This window comes from Epinephelus fuscoguttatus, linkage group LG14, assembly GCF_011397635.1.
Source record: "Epinephelus fuscoguttatus linkage group LG14, E.fuscoguttatus.final_Chr_v1".
NCBI lineage: Eukaryota > Metazoa > Chordata > Actinopteri > Perciformes > Serranidae > Epinephelus > Epinephelus fuscoguttatus.
In genome coordinates, this window is record NC_064765.1 from 20,733,274 (window position 1) to 20,758,300 (window position 25,027).

The 25,027-nt window shown below is 37.6% G+C and overlaps 2 protein-coding genes across 3 annotated transcripts in view; one reads left to right on the plus strand and one right to left on the minus strand.

Moving 5' to 3' along the window:
- The first annotated feature begins 35 nt into the window (after positions 1-35).
- On the plus strand, positions 36-6,726 carry iah1 (isoamyl acetate hydrolyzing esterase 1 (putative)). Its single transcript, XM_049595580.1, has 6 exons — positions 36-178; positions 332-384; positions 583-734; positions 5,492-5,653; positions 5,739-5,860; positions 6,161-6,726. The coding sequence occupies exons 1-6, from the start codon at positions 116-118 to the stop codon at positions 6,335-6,337; spliced, it is 729 nt and encodes a 242-aa protein (XP_049451537.1). The 5' UTR covers positions 36-115; the 3' UTR covers positions 6,338-6,726.
- Positions 6,515-25,027, minus strand: part of adam17a (ADAM metallopeptidase domain 17a) — a 24,258-nt gene continuing 5,745 nt past the window's right edge. The window contains exons 6-20 of one of the 2 annotated variants that reach the window (XM_049595579.1): positions 23,858-23,988; positions 23,514-23,600; positions 21,662-21,787; positions 19,953-20,097; positions 19,044-19,135; positions 16,958-17,110; positions 16,086-16,285; positions 15,856-15,959; positions 15,586-15,720; positions 15,274-15,404; positions 15,002-15,080; positions 13,051-13,139; positions 12,855-12,914; positions 9,971-10,007; positions 6,515-8,935 (exon numbers count right to left, since the gene is read on the minus strand). In XM_049595579.1, coding sequence (XP_049451536.1) covers positions 8,541-8,935; positions 9,971-10,007; positions 12,855-12,914; positions 13,051-13,139; positions 15,002-15,080; positions 15,274-15,404; positions 15,586-15,720; positions 15,856-15,959; positions 16,086-16,285; positions 16,958-17,110; positions 19,044-19,135; positions 19,953-20,097; positions 21,662-21,787; positions 23,514-23,600; positions 23,858-23,988 — 1,964 coding nt within the window. In that variant the 3' untranslated portion in view covers positions 6,515-8,540. The remainder of the gene's footprint in view (positions 8,936-9,970; positions 10,008-12,854; positions 12,915-13,050; positions 13,140-15,001; positions 15,081-15,273; positions 15,405-15,585; positions 15,721-15,855; positions 15,960-16,085; positions 16,286-16,957; positions 17,111-19,043; positions 19,136-19,952; positions 20,098-21,661; positions 21,788-23,513; positions 23,601-23,857; positions 23,989-25,027) is intronic. The other variant, XM_049595578.1, reaches the window with a different exon arrangement.

Genomic DNA, 25,027 nt, shown 5'->3' on the forward strand with positions numbered 1-25,027 from the left:
ACCTTTAAAGTTGGCATTGCAATCCGCCAGAAAACACAAAGCAGAAGAACGTCACAACATCCGCCTATGGCCCGCTTCCCTAACCGGAACAGTAGTTTCTGCAGCTAGTTTCATTATGTCTAAGTTCAAAACAGTAATTTGGCCTAAAGTGATTTTATTCGGGGACTCCATTACACAGGTTAGCTCATGTTAAATATATTTTTATAACTGTAGTATTATATAAGCTAGCAGTTAATGCTAACTCACTTACTGAGCAGCAGCAGTTAGCATTAGGTGCTAGGTTGCTAACTTAAGTTCTGAATTAATGAAACAGTGCTGTTGATTCTTTCAGTATTCATTTCAAGCCAGTGGCTGGGGTGCAGAAATTGCCAACAATCTAGCAAGGTAAGTACTTCCTGTGTATTGGTTCTTGATTCTAACAGAAGTTGTAATCTAATTTCTCAATCAATTTTAGTAAATCAGTGTTCTGTACATCCTGTGTATGCACGTCATTATAGCCTTACATCTGTGATTTATAGAGAGGGGATAACTTACATTTGTAGCACTGACTAATATCTGAATCTGACATATATTTCCCATCAGAAAATGTGATGTTGTAAACAGAGGGCTGTCTGGATACAACTCCAGATGGGCTAGGATAGTTCTTCCTCGCCTCATCAACACCTCAAACTCAGCAGACAACAACATAGCTGCTGTCACAGTCTTCTTTGGAGCCAATGACTGCGCACTGGAAGGTACAGTTTTACTGATGCAACCTGCACCGACAACTTAAGATGTTTAGTAGTGATAACTGTTCTGCCACAGACTCTGCCACTCTGATTATGTGGACAGATTTTGCACATGACAAATTGTGTGCTCATTAGGAGTATGATAAACAGTTGTGTCTTCTGTGCCTCAGTAGGAGCTTTCCTCCCAAGTTTAAGAAAATTACCATGGTGTGAAACTTTTTAAAAATACCATTTTATGTCATACTGTGAGAGTTTAATGACACTATTTCATGGCACACTAAACTATGACCATACTATACTATACCTTATTTAAATAATACTTGATTACCTTTTTTGACATATTATACTACAACATTTTTAACACATTTTTGACATTCTATAACATGACATTGTTTATGACATTTTTTATGACTTTTTTGACATACAATACTATGACTTTTTTTAATGACTTTTCGACATACTATATACTATATTTTTCATGACTTTTTTCGACATACTATACTATGATGTTTTTTTGATGACTTTTTTCGACATACTATACTATGAGGTTTTTATGACTTTTTTTGACGTACTTTGACGTTTTTATGACTTTTTTCGACATACTATGAAGTTTTTTATGACTTTTTTCGACATACTATACTATGACCTTTTTTGTGACTTTTTTCAATATAATATACTATGATGTTTTTCATGGCTTTTTTTGACTTTTTTTTACGTACTTTGACATTTTTTATGACTGTTTGACATACTATACTTTGAAGTTTTTTTTAATGACTTTTTTTGACATACTATACAATGATATTTTTTGTGACTTTTTTCAACATACTATACTATGAGGTTTTTTGATGACTTTTTTCAACATACTATACTATGAGGTTTTTATGACTTTTGGACATGCTATACTATGACCTTATTTTTACTTTTTTTACGTACTTTGACATTTTTTATGACTTTTTTCGATATACTATACTATGAAGTTTTTTATGACTTTATTTGACATACTATGACCTTTTTTATGACTTTTTTCAACATGGTATACTATGACGTTTTTTTATGACTTTTTTTTGACGTACTTTGACGTTTTTATGACTTTTTTCGACATACTATGAAGTTTTTTATGACTTTTTTCAACATACTATACTATGAAGTTTTTTATGACTTTTTTCAACATAATATACTATGACCTTTTTTGTGACTTTTTTCAACATACTATACTATGAGGTTTTTTTTATGACTTTTTTCAACATACTATACTATGAGTTTTTTTTATGACTTTTTTCAACATACTATACTATGAGGTTTTTATGACTTTTGGACATGCTATACTATGATGGGGTTTTTTACCTTTTTTTACGTACTTTGACATTTTTTATGACTTTTTTCAACATACTACACTATGAGGTTTTTATGACTTTTGGACATGCTATACTATGATGTTTTGGGGGGTTTTTTTACCTTTTTTTTACGTACTTTGACATTTTTTATGACTTTTTTCAACATACTACACTATGAGGTTTTTATGACTTTTGGACATGCTATACTATGATGGGTTTTTTTTTACCTTTTTTTACGTACTTTGACATTTTTTATGACTTTTTTCAACATACTACACTATGAGGTTTTTATGACTTTTGGACATGCTATACTATGATGTTTTGGTTTTTTTTTTACCTTTTTTTACGTACTTTGACATTTTTTATGACTTTTTTCGACATACTATACTATGAAGTTTTTTATGACTTTATTTGACATACTATGACCTTTTTTGTGACTTTTTTCAACATGGTATACTATGATGTTTTTTATGACTTTTTTTTACGTACTTTGACATTTTTATGACTTTTTTCGATATACTATACTATGAAATTTTTTATGACTTTTTTCGACATACTATGAAGTTTTTTATGACTTTTTTCGACATACTATACTATGAAGTTTTTTATGACTTTTTTCAACATAATATACTATGACCTTTTTTGTGACTTTTTTCAACATACTATACTATGAGGTTTTTTTATGACTTTTTTCAACATACTACACTATGAGGTTTTTATGACTTTTGGACATGCTATACTATGATGTTTTGTTTTTGTTTTTTTTACCTTTTTTTTACGTACTTTGACTTTTTGTGACATACTATATACTATGAAGTTTTTTATGACTTTTTTCGATATACTATACTATGAAGTTTTTTATGACTTTATTTGACATACTATGACCTTTTTTGTGACTTTTTTCAACATGGTATACTATGACGTTTTTTATGACTTTTTTTTTACGTACTTTGACATTTTTATGACTTTTTTGACATACTATACTATGAAGTTTTTTATGACTTTTTTCAACATACTATACTATGAAGTTTTTTATGACTTTTTTCAACATAATATACTATGACCTTTTTTGTGACTTTTTTCAACATACTATACTATGAGGTTTTTTTATGACTTTTTTCAACATACTATACTATGAAGTTTTTTATGACTTTATTTGACATACTATGACCTTTTTTGTGACTTTTTTCAACATACTATACTATGACCTTTTTTGTGACTTTTTTTTACGTACTTTGACGTTTTTATGACTTTTTTGACATACTATACTATGAAGTTTTTTATGACTTTTTTCAACATACTATACTATGACCTTTTTTGTGACTTTTTTCAACATAATATACTATGATGTTTTTCATGACTTTTTTCGACATTTTTTTACGTACTTTTTTTTACGTTTTTTATGACTGTTTGACATACTATACTATGATATTTTTTGTGACTTTTTTCAACATACTATACTATGAGGTTTTTTATGGCTTTTTTTTGACATTCTATACTATGACTTTTTCATGACTTTTTTGGACTTTTTTTACGTACTTTGACATTTTTATGACTTTTTGTGACATACTATACTATGAAGTTTTTTATGACTTTTTTGACATACTATACTATGATATTTTTCATGACTTTTTGGACATTTTTTTTTACTTTTTTCAGCATACTATACCATGATGTTTTTTATGACTTTTTCGACATACTATACGATGATTGTTTTTTTTTTACTTTTTTCGACATACTATATCATGGCATTTTTTTAATGACTTTTTTCGACATACTATACTATGACGATCTTTATGACTTTTATCGACATACTATACTATGACGTTTTTTGACTTTTTTTGACATATTATACTATGACGATTTTTATGACTTTTATCGACATACTATACTATGACATTTTTTGACTTTTTTCAACATACTATACTATGACGATCTTTATGACTTTTATCGACATACTATACTATGACGATTTTTATGACTTTTATCGACATACTATACTATGACGTTTTTTGACTTTTTTCGACATATTATACTATGACGATTTTTATGACTTTTATCGACATACTATACTATGACGTTTTTTTGACTTTTTTCAACATACTATACTATGATGATTTTTTTTTACTTTTTTCGACATACTATACTATGACGTTTTTTATGACTTTTATTGACATACTATACTATGACGTTTTTTGACTTTTTCGACATACTATACTATGACATTTTTTGACTTTTTTCGATATACTATACTGTGACATTTTTCGACATACTATACTATACTTTTCAACATACTATACTATGACTACTATGATTTTTTATGACTTTTTTGGACACACTACTATGACGCTTTTTATGACTTTTTTCGACATACTATACGATGACATTTTTTATGACTTTTTTCGATATACTGTACTATGATGTTTTTTATGACTTTTTGACATACTATACTGTGGCATTTTTTGACATACTATACTATGAAGGTTTTTCTGACTTTTTTTCGACAGTGTGCTATGTTTTTTGACTTTTTTCGATATGCTATACTATGACTGTTTTTTTGACATACTATACTATGACATTTTTCATGACTTTTTTCAACATACTATACTATGACAGTTTTTATGACTTTTTTCGACATACTGTACAATGATGTTTTTTCTTTTTTTGACATACTATATTATAACGTTCTTTATGACTTTTGTTCTACATACTATACTGTGAAGTTTTTTATGACACTTTTTCGACATACTATTCCATGATATTTTTTGTTACTTTTTTATGCCATGCTATACTATGACATTTTTGGTGCATTTTTATGCCATATTATACTATGGCATTTTTAACAATTTTTTTTGACATACTATACTGTCATTTTTCATTGCATTTTAATGACATACCATACTATGACATTTTTTATTGCATTTTTATGACATACTATATCATGACATTTTTAATTACATACTATGCTATGACATTTTTTCAGACATTTTTATGCCATATTATACTATGGCATTTTTATTGCATTTTAAAAGACATACTATACTTTGTCATTTTATATTGCATTTTTTATGACATCTATGACATTTTTATTGCATTTTTAATGACATACTTTACGTTGACATTTTCTATTGCATTTTAATGACATACTATACTATGACATTTTTTCAGACATTTTTATGCCATACTATACTATGGCATTTTTTATTGCATTTTTCATGACATACTATACTATGACATTTTTTGTCACATTTTTATGACATACTATACTAAGACTTTTTTTTTTTTGTTTTGGACATACCATACTGACATTTTTTAACACACACGACTTTCTCTGAAAACAATGACAGAGATATTGTCACTCAAAATTTAACATCCTTTCCTAATGTTTCTGTATGATTTATTCCTTTTTTCTCTGTTCCCGTCTTGAAGATAAAAACCCTCAGCAACACGTCCCTCTGCATGAGTATTCAGAGAACCTGAAGGAGATCAGCAGGCTTCTAGCTTCAGCTGGAGTGTCTGCAGACAGAGTTATCTTCATCACCCCTCCACCTCTTTATGAGCCAGCCTGGGAGAAGGAGTGCATTCTGAAAGGTGACACTCATTCAGTCTTTCCTCTCTCTTATTCTGGTATCATCTCACAGGTCAAAGATCATGAATGCTTCTCCATCTTTTTCAGGATGTCCTCTCAATCGCCACAACTCTGTAGCGGGGCAGTATGCCCAGGCGTGTGTCCAGGCTGCCAGTCAGTGTGGTGCAGACGTCCTGGACCTCTGGACTCTCATGCAAAAAGATGGTCAGGTGGGTACTTGTTACTGTTGCTTCTTCACGTACACATTTACATGAATCCCACAAACTATACGTTAAGATAACGCTGCAACCCTTCGTATGGCACACGGGAGACATTTCAGTTTTGCAACCTCACCACTAGATGCCACTGAATCCTAAACATTGGCCCTTTAAATGTTTTAAATTATACAAATGTCTTTATTCGAGTAATGTGACCAGATATAGCATTGAGATTTTTCAGCATACCCGGTTATCTTCCTCTAAATTAATCAATCTAACGAGAGCTGTCCTGTTTTGTCCTCTGCTCCACAGGACTACTCAGTCTATCTGTCCGACGGCCTGCATCTCTCAGAGAAGGGAAACCAGTTTGTGGCTCAGCACCTGTGGGGGCTGATGGAAAGTCGTGTGGCCAATCTGCCCTTCCTCCTGCCGCACTGGGCAGACGTGGATACCAAGAGCCCAGAGAGCAGCCTCCTCTTTGACCAGTGAAGGAGTGGATGTTGGCTTTGGATCAAAAACCAGCGCTATTTTTTGCACTTGTTGTAAATTTCCCAGGTAAACCGAGAGAGCCTGACATGGGACTGCATTCCTGCTTTGAAACACTGAAGCAGCTGTGATTTGTTTGTGCTGGTATGTTAAATGTGAGACCATGTATTAATGTCAAAATGCACAATAAAGATTTTTATTTTGACATGTGTGCAGTGGTAATGCAAGCAAGAAACATAAAAAAAGCAACTCATGGTGGACTTAAGCATAGAAACATTAAGAATATACACATCATCAAAATATGAACGACACAGGACATCTGCTCGTTGTGTAACAGCTCACATCACTCCAGTAGAGTCAATGTTACCTACACAGTCGTTTTTTCCTTGACCTACAGTTAATACATATTTTAATATGCGACACAGCAGGCGGTGGTGAGACAGCATTAAATAACAGAGAGATGCATAACTCACATTGGCACAAAGACAGACAACAAAGTGGGGAAAAATAACATTTGAGCACCTCAGAAAGTTTCTTTTAAAATTAAATTCGGGATTGTCCAGATTCGTTTTCATCTACTGCACAGTTAGGCACAGAATCAGAAGGCACCATGTTTCATACAGATGATACAACCTTCTTACTTGGGGTGCATAAGCTGGACAAATAAGTGAAATACTGAAAAGACTACCAGTTGTCCCCGCACAGTGTTAAAATGTGTTGTAAATAAAAAGGGGACAAATTGTTTCACAAGCCTTTTTAAAAGAAACCATTGAGGACACAGCACAGTTTGAACATGTTTAAAACTTATTTAAATTCTCCAGTGATGTGAAAAATACTTCAAGTGCAGTTATAACACAAAGATTCAGGATAAAACATCTTAAAGTCAAAGTTTGCCGCTTAATATATCACACTGAAATGTTCCTTTGTACGATAAAATAACCACAGTTACATCACCAATAATATTACGTTACACCTTTCACCTCTTGTGTGGAGCAAACTGGTGAGGTTGTGTTGCTATGGAGACAGTACTTTGTGCATAAGCATTTAGGAGGGGAAAGGCCAGGATGTTTCCTCTGATTTTAAGTTATAATCCACAGTGATCGTTCATATTTTTTTGACAATAAACACTGGCAGAATTTGGATTCAGCCTCAGGATCTATGTAATTATTTTTAACTTTTTTTGTCCCTAAAATAAATAGCATAAAAAGAGACTATGATGTGTTTGGTAGTTCAGTCCCTTCAGGATTTTGCAAGCTTTTATTTTAGATTGTCGCAGTCTAAAATGGCTGATTTTGCAGCAGCTTTTCTAAAAAAAATCGCGATGCATGTTGCAGTGCTTTTAAGTTGTTGCTGTTTGTTTTTTTTAATGCAGAACAACCACCGCACCACACACTGTGTTCTTGGTCTTCTACCACGTGATTTTTTGGCAATAAAAAACTGTGGGAGGAACGGAAACTTGCAAAAATAGTTGTGAATTTTTTTTTGTATAATTCATTAAAAATCGAAGGCAACTCGTTTCAGTAAGGGAAAAAAATGCATTGTTCTAAATTTGTGATTCATACTTGGTACATGTTTGTAATTGTGAGACATTTGTCTTGCACGTCTGCATCTTCACAACCAGAAATACAGACGTGAGTCTTGTGACGTTAAAGTCGGGAGTGATATGATTGAGGAAAGGAAACGATTGGTTAGATTTGCAGAAAAGTCACAGCGATTATACAAAATTGCAAGGTAACGGCTGACTTTGCATTAATTGCAACATCCTGGAGGGGCTGCTAGATTCATTTCCACCCACCTACTCAGATCTCCCAGGCTCCATCTGGCCAAGGACCCCCAACCTAACTGAGAAAAGGCACAGCATTATTTCACCGCAGGCACACAAAAACATGAATTCACTCAGTAACTATTTCACTGTCACAGGGATTTGTGACTGTTCTGTGAGGTGGTTCAATCCATGTTGAAGCTGACTGAATGATATCCACATCTAGTTTTGCCTGAAATGTTGTCCTTCGTTCAGTTTGACACCAAATCTGACCTGCTAAACATGTATGCTATTACCTTTAAACAGTTGCTATGAAATGCTCATGATGCAGCAAGTATTGGCATGTTCCCTAAAACGCATATCAGGTTGCATCATGAATGTGTTGGTGCTTTTGATCACAAAGTATTGTTGGTGATTTACTCTCAGCACTCTGTCTCTTTTGTGTCAATGTGATCCTGCCTCCTGAGGCGCCGCCGGTCCCTGGCCTGCAGGTTCGGCTCTATCAGATCCTCGTAGGAGGATTTCGTAGCCGACGAGGAGGCTCCTGCGGTTGTGAAATCGTCCGACAGGCCCTCCTCTCCCAGGTGAGAGTCGCTGCTGGTGTCCTCCTGGATTGTGGCCATCCGCGGCCCCCCTGCGCTGTCCGGGGTGGGGACGTAGCTCGGGCCGGGGGCCTGGGTACTGGTGCTGGCCGCGGGAGAGGCCGCGACCTGGCTCTGCTGCTGAGGCTGCTGGGGCAGGGAGGAGGGCGCGGTCCGGCCGGCGGAGGAGAAGCGAGGCGGAGGAGGCTTGACGATGCGCACGGACGCTGACTCGAGGTTGCTGAGCATTTCTTGACTCTGAAGAGCAAAAAAACACATGTGAGACTAAAGCACATTGAAGATGACTGTCTCTGACTGAGGTGGAACCCATTCCCTTTTTACTCCATTCAGCTCCAATCTTCATAGTTTAAAGGGAAAGTTTGGATTTTTTTGAAGTTCAAACTATCCCTTTAACATCATGAAATAGTTATAATCAAACCATGAAAGATACTTAAAGAGAAATTTAGTAACAGCTATCTGCTATTTCCATCCCATTATCATCCCAAAACCCCCTTTTAAAGTGGGAATGAGTAAAACAAACATTTCTCACAGCAGACATTTTGTGTTGTCAAACAGAGGTGTAACTAATATTAATAATGGCCGCAGTCCATTTAGGAGCACGTGTTCCCTGACAATGAGGATCCTGGCTCCTTTGCTTAAGCCATCATTGATGTTATTAGTTGCTCCTGTGCTTGTCCTGCTTCTACAAGTCAAAATGTCTGCCATGACAAAGGTCCATGGAGGAATGTACCCTCAGTCTCCATGTGTTCCTAATCAATCCTAATAAACACAGTGCAGACAGCCATTACAAAAAGAAAAACAAAAAAAAGGGAAATGAAATAACAAATGACCACCTGAAGGACATTACCCTCTTCTCGATGTGGCGTTGAACAGCAGCAGATGCAAACTTAAAACGCTGACACACACCGCATCAGAGTTCACAAAAGACAACAAGGTGCAACCTGTTCAGTCCTCTCTCTGTTTGAATACTCCTAAAATGCAATCTTGCTTTCTTGAGGTAATTTCTGATCAGGTATGACTCTGCGTGGATGATCTGTGTGCAGAGGAGCACACTTACAGCTATGCTGTCACATTAATTAGCTTAAGTTTGAGTGTCTCTCACTTAATCTCTCCAGGTGAAAGACACAGTTTGAGGGCTGGAAATGTGCAGCCAGATCAGTGATTACATCAAGGAGTAAGTGACTGCAGGAGTATCCCAAACGTGGGCCACTGACCATGCATCATCATGGACTCAATGGCGACGCAACACCAAGCCATGGCACACGCACTCACCTATGGCGGGAGCTCTACTACAAACTTCCACCATCTGCTGCAGTTCCAGTGAGAATGGAAAGGGCCAAGTCAAAGAGTGATGGACAGGTCATTCGGAGCTTGAACCTGGCAGTGACAGTGAGGCCCTTACTGACGGATTCTGAATCCATTTGTGTTCTGCTCTAATTATAAGACTGTGAGCCAATTTGTCACCATAGCAATTTGTGTTGCAAAAATGTTTATGAGGTACAAGAGTGTTTTGTAGTAGTGCATATTGAATGTCAAGGTACTGCGCTCTTGTGATGCACTACAGCATGTCTTTATACCCCTGATAACTGACAAATCTTACTTTTTCTCAATTAAGAAGAGCCACAATCAAAGTTACAGTTTTGAAAGGCACAGCCTAAACCCGGGCTCAGGCTACAGGAGTTTTAGGCAAAATTATTCCCAAATCATCCCTCCTAAAAATCAGAGAATAAATTTGATCTGGAAACTTAGTCGGTACCGATGTTTGGCCAAGATTATCTGGTAATGTGAGAGGTTTGCAGATCATTCTTAAATCTCCAGAACTGCTTACAGATCATTTAAAAAATGTTTGATATTAAGAATTTAAAATCTAAGTGATTATTGTTACGGTTACATTAGTACAGAGCTGCCAACGGTGTAGCCAAGCAATGGTAAACATTCCCCTGTGACAAACGTCAGGTGTTCCTATGGTCATTGAAAACCTGGAAAAAAGTCATAGAATTTCACAATAACATTTTCCAGGCCTGGAAAAATCATGGAATTAGAAAAAAAATCATTGAACGTTTTGGAAAAGGCATGAAATTCTGTTGCGTGTAAAGACATTACCATCGTCTACGAATCGTAAAATAAAGGCAAATTTATTTTCCGTCACTGTCAAGTTAACATTTCGTTTACCACCGTGTACGTGTCTTCATTTTCTCCTCACGCTCTGTCTCTCCCTTTATGTGTGCCAGCTAGCTGCAATTATGTTTGAATAGAGTTGGAGTCTCATATGTTTGAAAAGTAGCGCAAAAAAAACAACAACAACAACAAAAAAAAAACGTTATTATTGTTCGTTGAAAAGTCAGACATTTTTTGAAAATTTGTCCATAAAAATGTGTGGGAACCCTAAATATTAAAGATGACATTTCAGATCTCACCTCCAGATCAACACATGGTGGCCATTTCCTCATCCAGACCTGTTTATCCTTCTGCTTTTTTCGCGTTTTTAACATCAAACCAATCTGTTGCACCGCTTCAGTCTCATTTTGTTTTACTTCCCTATGAGATCACATGAGGTGGTGCATTCAGGCTCCCTCTGGTATTTGCTACAATTTTTAAGTCTTACAGTGTGTGCATGTTTGAAATTAGAGAGAAGAACATCTGTGAAGTTTCTCCTTATGTGCGTGATGAGACCTGATTCCAAAGTCGATTAGGATTTTAAAACTGTAGTCTGAGCCCGGCTTAATATATTATTAAGTGTCTAACACTTAAAAGCTCAACTAATCTGCGTTATCAGGACTGTGTGCATGAGGTTTAATCAGATTATCTGTGGCACCAGCAAACAACCCCAAAACTGTTACAAGATTTTAATACAGTGCTCCAGGGATGACTTTTTTTGATAGACCAACCCCAAAGTTAGCATCACTCTGGTTCCCTTGACAAAGAGCCAATGGTGTTTTCTCGCTGGATTTTGAATTACTGCAGAAAATAAGCTCTGTGGCAAAAAAAGAAGTTTATGATACTTACAAATTTTATTCAGCAAGATTATCTTCACAAACACCACTTTTATGATTTTAGAAGCATAAATGCAATCGCTAGAGGTAAAAAGCTAACATTAGGCTATAAGCAAACCTCACCATGGTCACACGACTTTAATATCACCACCACAACAAGGCTGTAAAGTGGGGAGCACTTTGGTAGCTCACTGCACAGAGTGCATTCTAATATGTCTGAGTCCTTACTACAGCTCCTCCCCTCTCTTTCCCTTTTCATATCTGTCTCTGTTTCTCAATAACGTAGCGTCAATAACGCCTGAAAAATGCCAAAAAATAGCTTTAAAAAAGGCTGTGTATGGCGTGATGATGCTCTGTAGTTTAATTTAGCCATTTGTTAGCAGTCATGTTTTTTAAGACACATAAAAGCTTCAAAATTCACAAGTGGGGTGGTTACTGATGAATTCAAGTTTGTGTTCACCACAGACCTTATTTCTGACATCTAATTAAAAACCCATTCAAAAAAACAGCTGACTTTGAGATGAGGGAGCCAGGAGTAGTAACATGTAAAAAGTACATTTTTCCAGTGGAGCTCTGGCACTTCAAACCAATGGAACAAGACACAAATACAAAGATTCCTCCAGAGCTGTCATAAGTTTAGCACATATGTTGTGTTCATGTACAACTCCTCACCTCAGAGGAAAAAGTTGATTGACCAAAATATGTTTGCAGGGCCTTTTAGATTAAAAAAAACAAACAAAAAAAAAACACTTTTTATTTTTATTTTACTTGCCTAAAATAATCTCAAAAGCCAGTTATACAGTTCAAGATTGATTTCTACTTATTTTAAACTCTTTTTAAACACTGCAGAGCAGGGATACATTTGGTGTTAAAAAGCAAGAATTCTCATTTTATGTTGGTCATTTAATCTAATTTATTTTTTGCTAAATGTACATGTTGTAGTTTTATATTAACATGGATGATGCGGGGATCCAAACATATATTCAGATAAAGGGCAAATGCCTCAACCTGAACAATCAATCTTCATACTCCCCTCTACCTCCCTTATTAAAGATATCAGTGTTAAAAAAAACAACAACGTGGGATTGTATTAGTTTGGTTAGTGTGGCAGCAAGGCTAGTGCACAGAGTCATACATGGGCATTTGAGAGATGAGAAACTTACGCTTGGAGGGTAGTAGAAGGACTTTGTGTTCTCCTCATACTGCTGGTCAAGTCGTTTGTCCTGCAGAAGAAAACACAGAAGGACAGGGCTGTCAGGATTTGACCAAGTAAAATAATTAAGGTCATTACAGTAAAGACCTTCAACCACAGAGTTGACACTGGGAACTAGTGCAAATTGATGTGCGGCAGATTCTTACCACACAGTGAACCAGGATACTGAGAGGAATCCAGAAGATGAGTGAAAACACCACCACAGAGCCCACAATGTTATCAGCCAGGAACTTCCCTGATGGAGGGGGTGGCGTTTGAGGATGGAGACGACAAAACAGACGAAGCAAGGTCAGGAGAGTGACAAGGAATTGACGCAACCACGACTGTCATCAGCAACAAAACAAAGACTGACTTTCCATTAATCATGTCTGCTTAGGTTACCCTTTTCTTTTCCTTTCCTTTAAGTGCTTTTTTTTATATTATTGTTACTTACAACTCCAGGTTTGGCTTTGTATTTGTTGTTTTGCTTCTCACCCTGTGTGTATGTATACGAGTGTGTGAGCACTCAAGTAAAAAAAAGTATATGTTTCTATTCTGAAAGTAAATTGTTGGTAAACTAAGTGTTAAAGGCATATTTAGACACATGTGCTTATCTGAGAGTATATCTGCAATTTATCATTAGTTCATTCATTTTCCGTAACTGCTTATGCTGTTAGGGAACAGCTGACATTGAGCGAGGGGTAGGGTACACCCTGGACAGGTCGCCACACCATCACAGGGCTGACACATGGAGACAGACAACCATTCACACTCACATACACACCTAGGGACAATTTAGAGTCATCAATTAACCTGCATGTCTTTGGACTGTGGGAGGAAGCTGGAGTACCCGGAGAAAACCCACACTAACACAGGGAGAACATGCAAACTCTGTTGTATCATTAGTGCTTTATCGTATTATTTATAGTGTGATGTCATGAATTTGATGTAAACTGTATACTGTATACATTGTATACCCGCATTAGGTGTTTACGAAACTTGTAGGTTGTACTTTAGTAAATTAATAATAAATGTATTATTTAAAGTAACCAAGAACACACTGACTGTATAATATCATCTTGAATACAACTTTTAACACACCAAGTACAATTTGAGAGTTCAATTTCACACAGCTTTAGGTTTTTTTTTCTGAAAAGATAAAGGGGATACTAAGGTATATAAACTGTAGTTTCGGAAAATATACTCAACTATATTTTTCTGTCTGTTTGCTTGTTTTGTTTTCTTTTATGTGGCAGTATGAGGGTAGAGGGAATGGATAGGGGATACATCACTCAAAGTACTGCTATGTTTGAATGTTCACCCACTGATGAATGCTAACTATTGTACTTTCTTCCGAAATAAAAAGCTAATGAAAACTAGACGCCTTGCGACTATATGCCTCTACAAACCTGTCAAGTTACACTTAGATTTCCATCCATGTCTGTGAAAACATGGACAGCACAGAAGACCTAAACAATCAGTGCAGTTTCAAGGTGGACACTCAAGATTAGTGTCGCCAATTCAGTATCAGACCAACTGTTCTTCCCTCTGTTCCTGAGATATGACATTGAGTAACAGCCAGGTGTTTGAGAACATTATGATGTCACAGTGAAGCTGACCTTTGACCTTTTAGATATGAAATGTCATCACTTCATGATGTTATACTGTTAAAATTTCATTTGTGTGAAATTTTGTCATAATTAGTGTATGAATTTTTGCTTATGGCCAGAAACATGTTTTGTGAGGTCACAGTAACCTTGACCTTTGACCACCAATTTCTAATCAGTTCATTGAGTTCAAATGGACGTTTGTGCCAAATTTGAAGAAATCCCTCAAGGCGTTCTTGAGATGCCATGTTCAAAAGAATGCAACTGATGAGGTCACAGTGACCTTGACCTTTGACCACCAAATGCTTATTAGTTCATCCTTGACCAAAAGTGGACGCTTGTGCCAAATTTGAAAAAAAAAAAAATCCCTCAAGGCATTCTTGAGACATCGCGTTCACGGGAATGGAATGTATGGATAGACAACCCAAAAACATTACGCCACCGGCCACAGCTACAGCCAGCGCGGAGGCATAAAACAATATTTCAAAGCGGCTTGTTGTAACCAGCTTACCAAATGTGTTAATGTCCAGCTTGTCGATAAAATCCCACAACCTCTCGATCACGTCCTGTACCTGCTTCATGCATTTTCCCTATTTTAACAAGAGAAAGTTGACACTCTTCAAACAGCCAAATAAAGCACACATCAATACAATAATTGTAACATTCATAACATTTTGTGAGACACTATGTAATATAACAAAACACTAAACATGATGGAAAAATGGTAGATCAGCTTTAATCCTGTCTGTAGAGTGAAGAGATATGAAAGATATGATGACTCACGCCCTCGTCACAGAAGCCCACGGTGCAGGGTTTTCCTTTGCGAAGAAACAGGAAACTGCCATTGGCCTGGATAAAGGGAGCGCAGGTGCCATCTTTTCCCCTACAGCACACTTTACAGGAGTCCTCCGTCTCTGCAAACAGAAGACGAGATTAAGTAATCACTATACCCTCCATTAACAGTGGCAGTGCACACATCCATTTCACTTTTCAGGGAAGAAACTAAAAAAAACTTTATTCCCAAATTCATAACCCAAAGCCTAAAGCTTTTATCATGTTTGCCCTTGATCATGTTGTTAATTAACTTCTCTTTACCGTTGCAGGCACAGGACTGAAGGTTCTGCATGGCCTCACAGAAAGGATTGCACTCTCCATTGCGGCACTTGCCGTTGTCAACACAGGTGGTGTTGTCAGAGGCATTCTCAGGTGGTGGACATTGACTGCTGTAGCCTAACATATGAAGGAAATTTGGAGAGATCTTGTTTTTCAAGGTTTTATCAGTTGATCAATTTAAAAAGGTACAAAAAAAAGCAGCTTTCCAGTGATCGGTGCAGTTCTTAAGTTTGACCAGCAGGAGGTGCTCACCTGTGCAGGAGGATATGCCTTTACAGGTCGCATTAATAGGTTCCTGGCACCTTACTCCTGCAAGTTGAAACATGCAGCCGTTACAGCAAGGGCTGTTTCTGTCACTGAGGAGAGAACAGAGACATGCGGATGACTCAAACTAGAACAGCAAAGATTTTTTAGACATATTACATTCAATTAATCCAATGTCTGAGTGGATGAGTGTGATATGTATCTTTGGTATCTCATACCTGCACTGTGCACCAAATTTGAATTTGCAATCGGCTGAGCAGCAGTCGTCGTTGTTGAGGTGGAGGAGCCCAGGGTCGCACTCCTCCCCCTCTTCCACTCTGGAGTTCCCACATACCTTACTGTTCCTCTCCTTGAAGCACACAGGAGCTTTAAAACGCAATGTCTTCCCTACGGAGATCTTGCTGCAGTTGGAGAAACGCTTTAGGAGAGAGGGAGAGGAAGACAAGGGTTAGATATAAACTAGAAGAGGATACTTTATGCTCAGCATTGAAAGGTGGTGTGATAAAGGGCTGCCATGATGCTATTGACTTAAATCAATTGTTGCATTGATAAGATGTCTAACAAATCAGTGACACAATGGTGTTTCTTCAAAGCTAAGTTTGAATTTACAGCCAGACAAACGTTTTAGCAAAAGTTTCATGGCCTTTGTCTGCATTTTTATTATTGCATTCTGATGTAACTCAAGATTTAGTTTCACCCTTGGCACATATCTTCAAGAGCATCTAAATTCAAGAGCAGAGCAAGTCACAGCAAATAAACAGCACCACTTTTCACCTTAAACTTCAGCAAGAAAAAAAGAAGTCATATGCATATTAGATGTTAAGGTCAATGATGGAGGAGGCACAGTACATTTACTGTCTGTCATTATATTTCACAGGAACAACTGTGACTCACATTTATCCAACACTCTGTAGATTAAGCAACTCAAATTCACACTTTCCATCACACTGTGCAGCACGAACTCAGTGTATCCTCATAGCTGTCTGCATAGTTTGTTATATACTTAAGCAGTTACTTGATACTAACGCGTCTGTAACTGCATGTTGAAGTCTACATACTGTTTTAACTTGTTCACTATTTGGAAAGGTACCTTGTTGTTGACATGGTCTCCGCTCACAGCAATAGGGTACATGACAAACTTTCCGCCGTGGTCGTCACTGGGAGCGCAGTAAGGGATGTTGTCGGGATCGTGCTCTGCTCCAAAGTTGTGGCCAAGCTCGTGAGTGGTCACCAAATCTGCCTCCTGATGGGACACAAACACACCAGTTACCTTCTGGGAAAATGTTACACAGCGCCAAGGATAGAGGATATACTTGTCATTGTGATGTAGACACGCAAGATTAGTGTCACCAATTCAGTATCTGACCAAATATCTCCCTTTCTGCTCCGAGCCGAGTTGAGTTGAGGCTTTAATGTCCAAGAGGGAAAATTTGAGATAAAGACAGTAATCATGAGTACAACAAAACACACAAAATCCAGTATCACATGCTGTCAGGGGTAATCATGGACAATTAGTGGTCACTGCTGGCTATGATAAGCAATAGCAGAAGGAACAAAGGATGATCTGTAACGCTTAGTAATACGTTTAGGGAGGCAAAACCCGCACCCTAATAGACGCATCTGAAACTCGACATGGATGGGATATTGAGAGTCTGAGACAACAGAGTTATGACGTTAAATAGTGGTCAGAAAACTGTTTTTGCAGAACATTATGTCATCACAGCGAAGATGACCTTTGACCTTTCAAATATGAAATGTCATCACTTCATCTTTATATCTCTATATCCTATTATGGAGTATGGAGTTTTCATCATAATCACTCCACGGATTCTTGAGATATGGCCAAAAATGTGTTTTTTAAGGTCTCAGTGACCTTGACTTTTGACAGCCAAATTCTAATCAGTTCATTCTTGAGTCCAAGTGGACGTTTGTGCCAAATTTGAAAAATATCCCTGATGGTGTTCTTGAAATATTGCGTTCATAAACATAAGACAGATGAGGTCACAGTGACCTTGACCTTTGACCACCAAAATCTATGTAATAATTTCATTTTTAAGGCCAAGTGGACATTTCTGCCAAATTTGAAGAAATTCCCTCAAGATGTTCTTGAGATATTGCGATCATGAGAACCGACGGACAGATGTACAGAGAGACAGACATACAGATGTACCTACGGATGGACAGACAACCTAAAACATAATGCCTCTTGCCATGGCTGTTGCTGGCGCAGAGGCATGAAACAGTTACCTATCCCACTAAGTTGTAGGGACATTACTTTATTCTTTGATGTTGGGTTGCTGAAAAACCAAATCCTGACAATGGATGTTACTGTGAGACTCTGCAGTCCTGTGGGAGAGCTCCTCTGAGACCGCTAAGTCTCTGCTCTAACAGAGCCATATAAATCTATGATGGAAGCACTTAATTTTACAAATTGTTGGAATGTCTTGTTTTATACCTGTATTGACATACTTTTTAATAGAAAATAGTGCAATGTTGTATTACACTTAATTAATTTATATTTATTAAATTTAAAATATTTTCTTATTAAATGTTTGAAATTTTATGCACCCACCACACGATGAGGCAGTCTTTCTGAAGACAAAAGGTACTTAAATTGTAAAACACAGAATATGGAAGAAAAAATTAAACACACTGGAAAAAAAAAAAAAAATCAAGGACACAGGTAGGCTAAAAGAGAGACTGTGGCTAAAAATATTCCTGGAAATGATCTCCATGGAGGGAGCTACATCTAATCTTTCTGAAATTTATGATGAGGAACAATTTTGCAAGGTCACACTGGACCAGAGTTATTCAGTATGAATATATAGTTTACTACTGTATGATTCAATTAAGATTGTCACCGACTCATAACACTGATTTTACTGAAAAAAAAGCACATCATCATAGAGGCTACAGATGCAATTTTCAAAACTTCCTCTCAGCTTACATTAATGTTTTGTGACTTATCTGTAAACTGTGCTGAGGAGCAAGCAACATACTGATAACTGAGGTGTCAAAATGCAACAGCGTTAACATAATTACTCATAACACCCACACAAAAAGGTGTGTCTGCTTTGCTTGCAGCCTACACTTGGCAGGATGACATGTTGCATAACTTCCTGGCTAACACTGGACCTAGTAATTTTGTCAAAGATAATGACTGATGTTAAACCGACCTTTGTGAGGATGGTTTTGCCATAGTTCTTGGTGCTTGTCAGGCCTGTGTTGAGGTAACTGGGCTTCTTTGCAGAGTGAGATGGGTAGTATGCTGTAAAAGGACAAAACCAAAGCAAGATGTCAGAAACTGTTTTGCTTTACAAAAGCCCACTATCCAGTTCTTCCAAAACTGCATGTCATTTTTGGCATTTCCCTGGCAAGGATTCAGCCACTTGGAGTCTATCTACTAGTGAACAGATCTATTAGCAGCTTTACACACTACTTTCACTTGACATGACTGTGGCGGGTTTTCATTCATGCTGCAACACAGATAGTCTTTAAATCATGATTTGCAATAACCACATATTAGTAATGCAGGTGTTGCATGATGAATATCATTTCATGCTTAGCTTGTAAAAACAAAGCCATTTTGCCACAATTACCCCATTTAAACCAACACACAGCAGCTTATCTTCCAGCATTTCCATCAAAAACAAACTGGTTTAGAATAGGAAAAGTTAGGGGCCAGGTGAAACCAAAAAATACCACGTTTTCTTGTCCTGAAGTGTGAATCATGACAATAGAAGTGAGCATGTCATATTCTACAGGCTGCATGCACACAGTAGTCCAATGCGTCTTCTACTCATCATCAGTGGGTTCATGCATTTTTGGATAAAACCATCTGTAATAACAGAACGCTTGCAGAAAAGCAATGCAATCTGCTATCATGCTGCTACTGATTACTTCTGTTGTACATTGTGCAACAGCCTCTGTTGATGACACAACCTTGATTACTATCATTCCACTAAAACTGGCGGAAATGCGGGCTGGTTTGCTAGATAGCGCCATGGTCAAAGAAACCTGCATGAAACTGGTTCAAGGACAAAAGCTAATCTGGTGGAAAAGACGTATAAGTGATGTGTCCTTACGTCTTGGGCAGAGGCCGCCCAGGGCCTGAGGTTTGGACGGGGCCACATAGGCCAGCCCCAGTGTGCCCTCGGCGAAATCCTGGTAGGTGAACAGGTGTGCCAGACACACAGTGGAGGCGTTGTCAGCTATGTCTGAGCTGAATTGCTGAGGGGGAAAAAGCAGAACTACCTCAGAGTTAGATTTACTCCCTGTTTCACACAAGGGCTTGCAACACTGCATTAACCTCTTCCACTCTGCTGGGATGCCTGTGTCAGAGGCTGACATTGCTGTCTGTCAGAGGCTGTGGTGGGTTTTAAAGCTACTGGTATCATAAAAGAGAAGACCTAAGGAATCAGTTGGTACCAACCATGCCATGCTGGGTTGTCCTCAATGGGGCTAAATAATGCTCTAAAGTTTGGCAAAATTTTGGCAAGGGAAAAACTTGCATGACCATTCTCATGAGGGTTCCTTGACCTCTCACCTCAAGTTATCTGAATGAAAATGGGTTCTATGTGTAACCATGAATCTCCCCTTCACAGACATGCCCACTTTGTGCTAGTCCTATGCGGTCTTAAGGAAATACCATAGTGCAAATGTGGTTTTGCCCATTATATTTGAACATTTCTGCATACTGGGGTCCCTGAGTAATATTGGAATTGCGTAAATTGGGTTTGACTGGATAGCTGAGACTCTTGTGGATTCAAGGAGTCCAATTTAATTCATGTGTGATGATGTTAGCCCCCCTAGCAGCGTTTTCATTGTGGTGACACCATTATTTTAAACAGACATCACTGTATAATGTGACCTACTGTGACCTCTAGAATAATCACAGCCTCATGAAATTTAACAGCCACAAACTAGAGACCTCGGTCTTTCAGAGGATGGATGGCTTTCATAGGTATATTGACAACACAGGGAGTTTCTCAGCAGTTTCCAAAGCAGAAACGCTTGCCATCCAATCCACAAAAAAAGCAGTTCCTACTGAAATGTCAAAAGGTTCTGAAATTAAATCACAGCATGGATTTTTCTTTGGTGTTTTTTAAGGTCTTGGTGTCTGGTATTTTGGAGGGATTTTTTTTATCCTTTTGATCAATTCTGGATTGGTAAAAAATGCTTACATTTTGCACGAAACCAGTATGACAGATTGTTATCAACCCAAAAATTGCTGAGACATAACTGAGCATAGGAATGGCCATTATACACTTATGCTCTAAGCCCTTATTACTAAACTTCCAGAGTCTGAACAGACGCCTAACACACATTTCTAACTAAAAAAAACCTGACAGACAGTGCTGAGCTGCATCTCAAATTTATCTTTAGGTTTCCAGCTTTAACTTGATGTATACCACGTCTTTGCAGCATATACTGTTGTCCTGCTATCTTCCCCTAAATGTCCCCTGTCCCCATCCCAAAAAAGACAAAAATGGGTCTATGGTAGGAAAGGAGGGAAATGGAAGAGGTTAAGACGAGGACATTAACATTTGGAAATGCAGCTATTTGTAATATCATCACTCTTAATCACACTTATCACACATCTAAACTAGACTTCTTAACTGCAGTGTCACAGCAAAATATTTTTCAGTACGTTTTTTGATTGATTAAATGATGATTACATTTAATTTTTCCTTATCACATCCAGTCCCAAGGTTTTGATAGACAGAAGACCCACTGTATCCCTAAAACCTTCCCTCCCTTCATGCACATCTTTCTCTCAGTCTCTCTTTCCCACCTCCAGAAGCTTCTTCACGTCCCAGACGTCCTTGTCTTCCACAGGGCTGTTCTTCATGTTATAGTGGACCCAGCCTCTGTCAGCAGGGTCAGTGGGAGGCTTTGTGGGCTCCTTGTTGATGATGATCTGAGAATGGTAAAGACACCATTTAAGGAACGTTTCATGAAGTCAACAAGTCATTACGTAGTGGCTCATAATTAATGCCATGTGCAACATTTTATAGTATGAAGTATTAATTATTTTACATTTAACTGCAACATAATTTGCCAGAAGTTGCCCCAGAGTTTTTAAAGCTTCATCAAAGCTTTAATGCACAGGTAGAGGGGACCACGTCACTCTTTACCAGTCAGTCAGCATCATGCTTTTAAGTTTTTTCTAAAAGGTATTTTGGTTAAAGGTGGTGCATTAAAAGTTTTTCTTGATATGTATGGTGAAGAAAATTTGAAAATAACTCAAGAGCAGCTGAATGAATGCATATCTTTTCAGTGAGAAAACCCAGGGCTCACAGTATGACAAACAGTGTCTCCATTCATTCCCAAAGCCTGTGGAACTAATTAAATTACCCCATGGGGCATACACAAAAGCTTTCAGTTCCTCCTAAAAATGCTGTTCTCAAACAGACTGAGGGGCAGTTTTATTCTCAACTTCACTTCCGGGAGTGACTCGATGTAGAACAAAGCTGTCATGCTGCTGGGAGCAGTGGGGTCTGATGCTAAAACGCCACAAACTGTTTCACGAGTCAGGCTGTTACTACATGTGATTTGCTCTGTCATTTGCATGTTTTAGGGTTTGAATGTTAGTTTTCTAATGATATCAGTATTGTTTGTGTACTCCATTATTAACCACATTAACCACAATACCCTACATTATTATAACTGAGCAATGACTTTGAGAAGAAGTCCGTGGCGCAGCCCATTGGCCTTCAAAACCCTGAGCACATGCTGTCCCAGATTGAAAAATTGACAGAAAGTATGGGGACACATTAATTTTTTAGCCAACACTGTGCAGAACGACAAGAAAAAATTGTTTATGGTGGCAGAACTGCAGAAAATTGGGCGAAAGAAGTTAGCATAAAGTGAGCAACGGACTTATTCAGGACTTGGATAAATTTTATTTAGAAAAAAATTTTGATTCTCTTGTTCTGTGGACCCGTCTGACTACAGAAATATAAATAATTGAAGAATGGACACATTTTCAGACTTAAGGAACATTTCAAAGGTAGGGTGTAACCATCTTTTTTTATTCTCTCTTGTTTACCAGACCAGTAAATCTCACTGAATGATGCTTTGGTGTTCATAGTTTACGTAAAATGTACTAAATGATTGAATTGTGGAGGATACAGCTATGCGTATAGCATGTCCATACTGACAAAAGTTTAACATCTAATGTTATATTTTGACGCACAATGCTAAGCCACTTGGAACTACATTAACTCAAACGGTTGGGCCCTGATGACCTGCTGGGTTTTAAGAGGTTTTATTATTTTGATTTCTTCTTTATTTGAAGTCAGACGAAATCCCACTGTCCCAGACCCTGCTTTGTTACTACAAGCCTTTCATTAATAATTTCAAGGAGGTATGGAGGGGGGGGGGGGGCGGGGAGAGTGCGATTGACGAGCGTTCACTGCTAGCTTGTCATCACACCTTTGCAAACTTCAAAATAGTATTTACCGTCTGAATTTGGTGAAAAAAAGTTTCATATTCTGAGAGCCAGGACTTAATTCAAAATCAAACAAAACCCCAAGCTAACCAAAAATCTAGATGTTGACATAAATACATGTGTCTAGAAATGAACTGTTGCGACACCTGACTGATTTCAACAGAGCATGCCGCAAGCAGCCAGCCAAACTCACCTGATGGATCTGTACCCCATAGCCTTTGAATTCATCATCCCAGGTTGTGTTCCTGTAAATGTCATCAACTCGATCAATCAGCTCGATCTGGAGTGAGAAAAGAAAAAAAATCATATGGCGAGAATTATTAATGTACAGAAATACATGGATTTATTGTGACTTTCTTTCACAGGTGCAGTAGACATGTTGATCATAGGTCACAGATTTGTCAATCTGATGTAAAACTAAACTGTGGCAATAGAAAAATATTCTCCTCTAGTCCTGTTCAATGTAACACCCTATGGAGGCATCTTTACAAGGTCTCTTTCTGCACTACTTCTGTACATGGCATAATAAAGACAAACCAGGTAGTTAAGAGTGACGCTCTCTTGTCCGCGGCCCATGTGCTCAAAGAAGCGGTAATCTGCAACCAGCAACAGGGGGCAGGTATTCTTCTTGTGATCGTGCGCCTGCCTCTTCTCTCTGTGGGGGAACCCTACAAGGAGGGAGTAACAGCAACAGTGAGAGAGACACAGGAACAGGTAGAGAATGAACAGTGGTCACCAGCAGACAACAGTGATCAGTTTTTGTAAGCAGTGCCATCAAGATTAAGCTTACATAAAAATACATGAAGAAGTTAAACAATGAGGCCATGCTCCTCCAGTATCCCGCTGTTAATTGCCCTCATTTTCACATTTAGCAGCACGTCTTCTTTTTTCCTTGCCTGTGAACTGATTAAACTCTCCTTCTGTTTGTCAAGCCACAATTAAACAGCAGTTTTTCTTTACAGCAGAGTGCATAACAGCACAATGAATAGGGTCTACTGTATATAGTACATCCACAGTAAACTAAAGTCCATTTCATTTACACTGTATTCACCAACAATACTGTGCTGAATCTGTTACCACATGATTAACTGTTACATTAAATGATGCTCATGCACAACTTAACATCTACAATTAAGTGTTTTAACTTTGTAAAGGTGATGCTTAGGGCTAGCACCAATGAGTATTCTCAAAGGCAATAAATATATTGAGTTTTCCCACTAAATAATCATTTAATCTAGAACAGCGGTTCCCAAAAACTATAAATAAAATGAGCCGAATAAAATTTTACCAAATAATATAATGTAAACCTCACTTGTTATCCATACATGTTTCTTCAGAGTTACATCTGTTTTAAACTTTTGCGAAAGAGACACAAATTTCTCCCACTGCAATGACTGTTAAGTAGAACTGGACGATATGGAGAAATTCAAATATCGTGATATATCTAAATACCTCGATATCGATATTACAACAATAATGCAGGCTTGGCTATTGGTGTTTTCTCAAAATATTTACACAGCAAGATTTTTTATAAGTAATCATCAGTAATGTGGATATAATGACTAAGTCAGTAAAGGCAAATAACAGAAGAGCTAGAACAATCTGGGAAGTTCAGGAAATTATATCACTTTACTGTAATGCAGTCAAGGTCAGTAATTCACACCCACCAACCGCAAAATGCGGATACAATTTCCGTTTTGTAAGTGA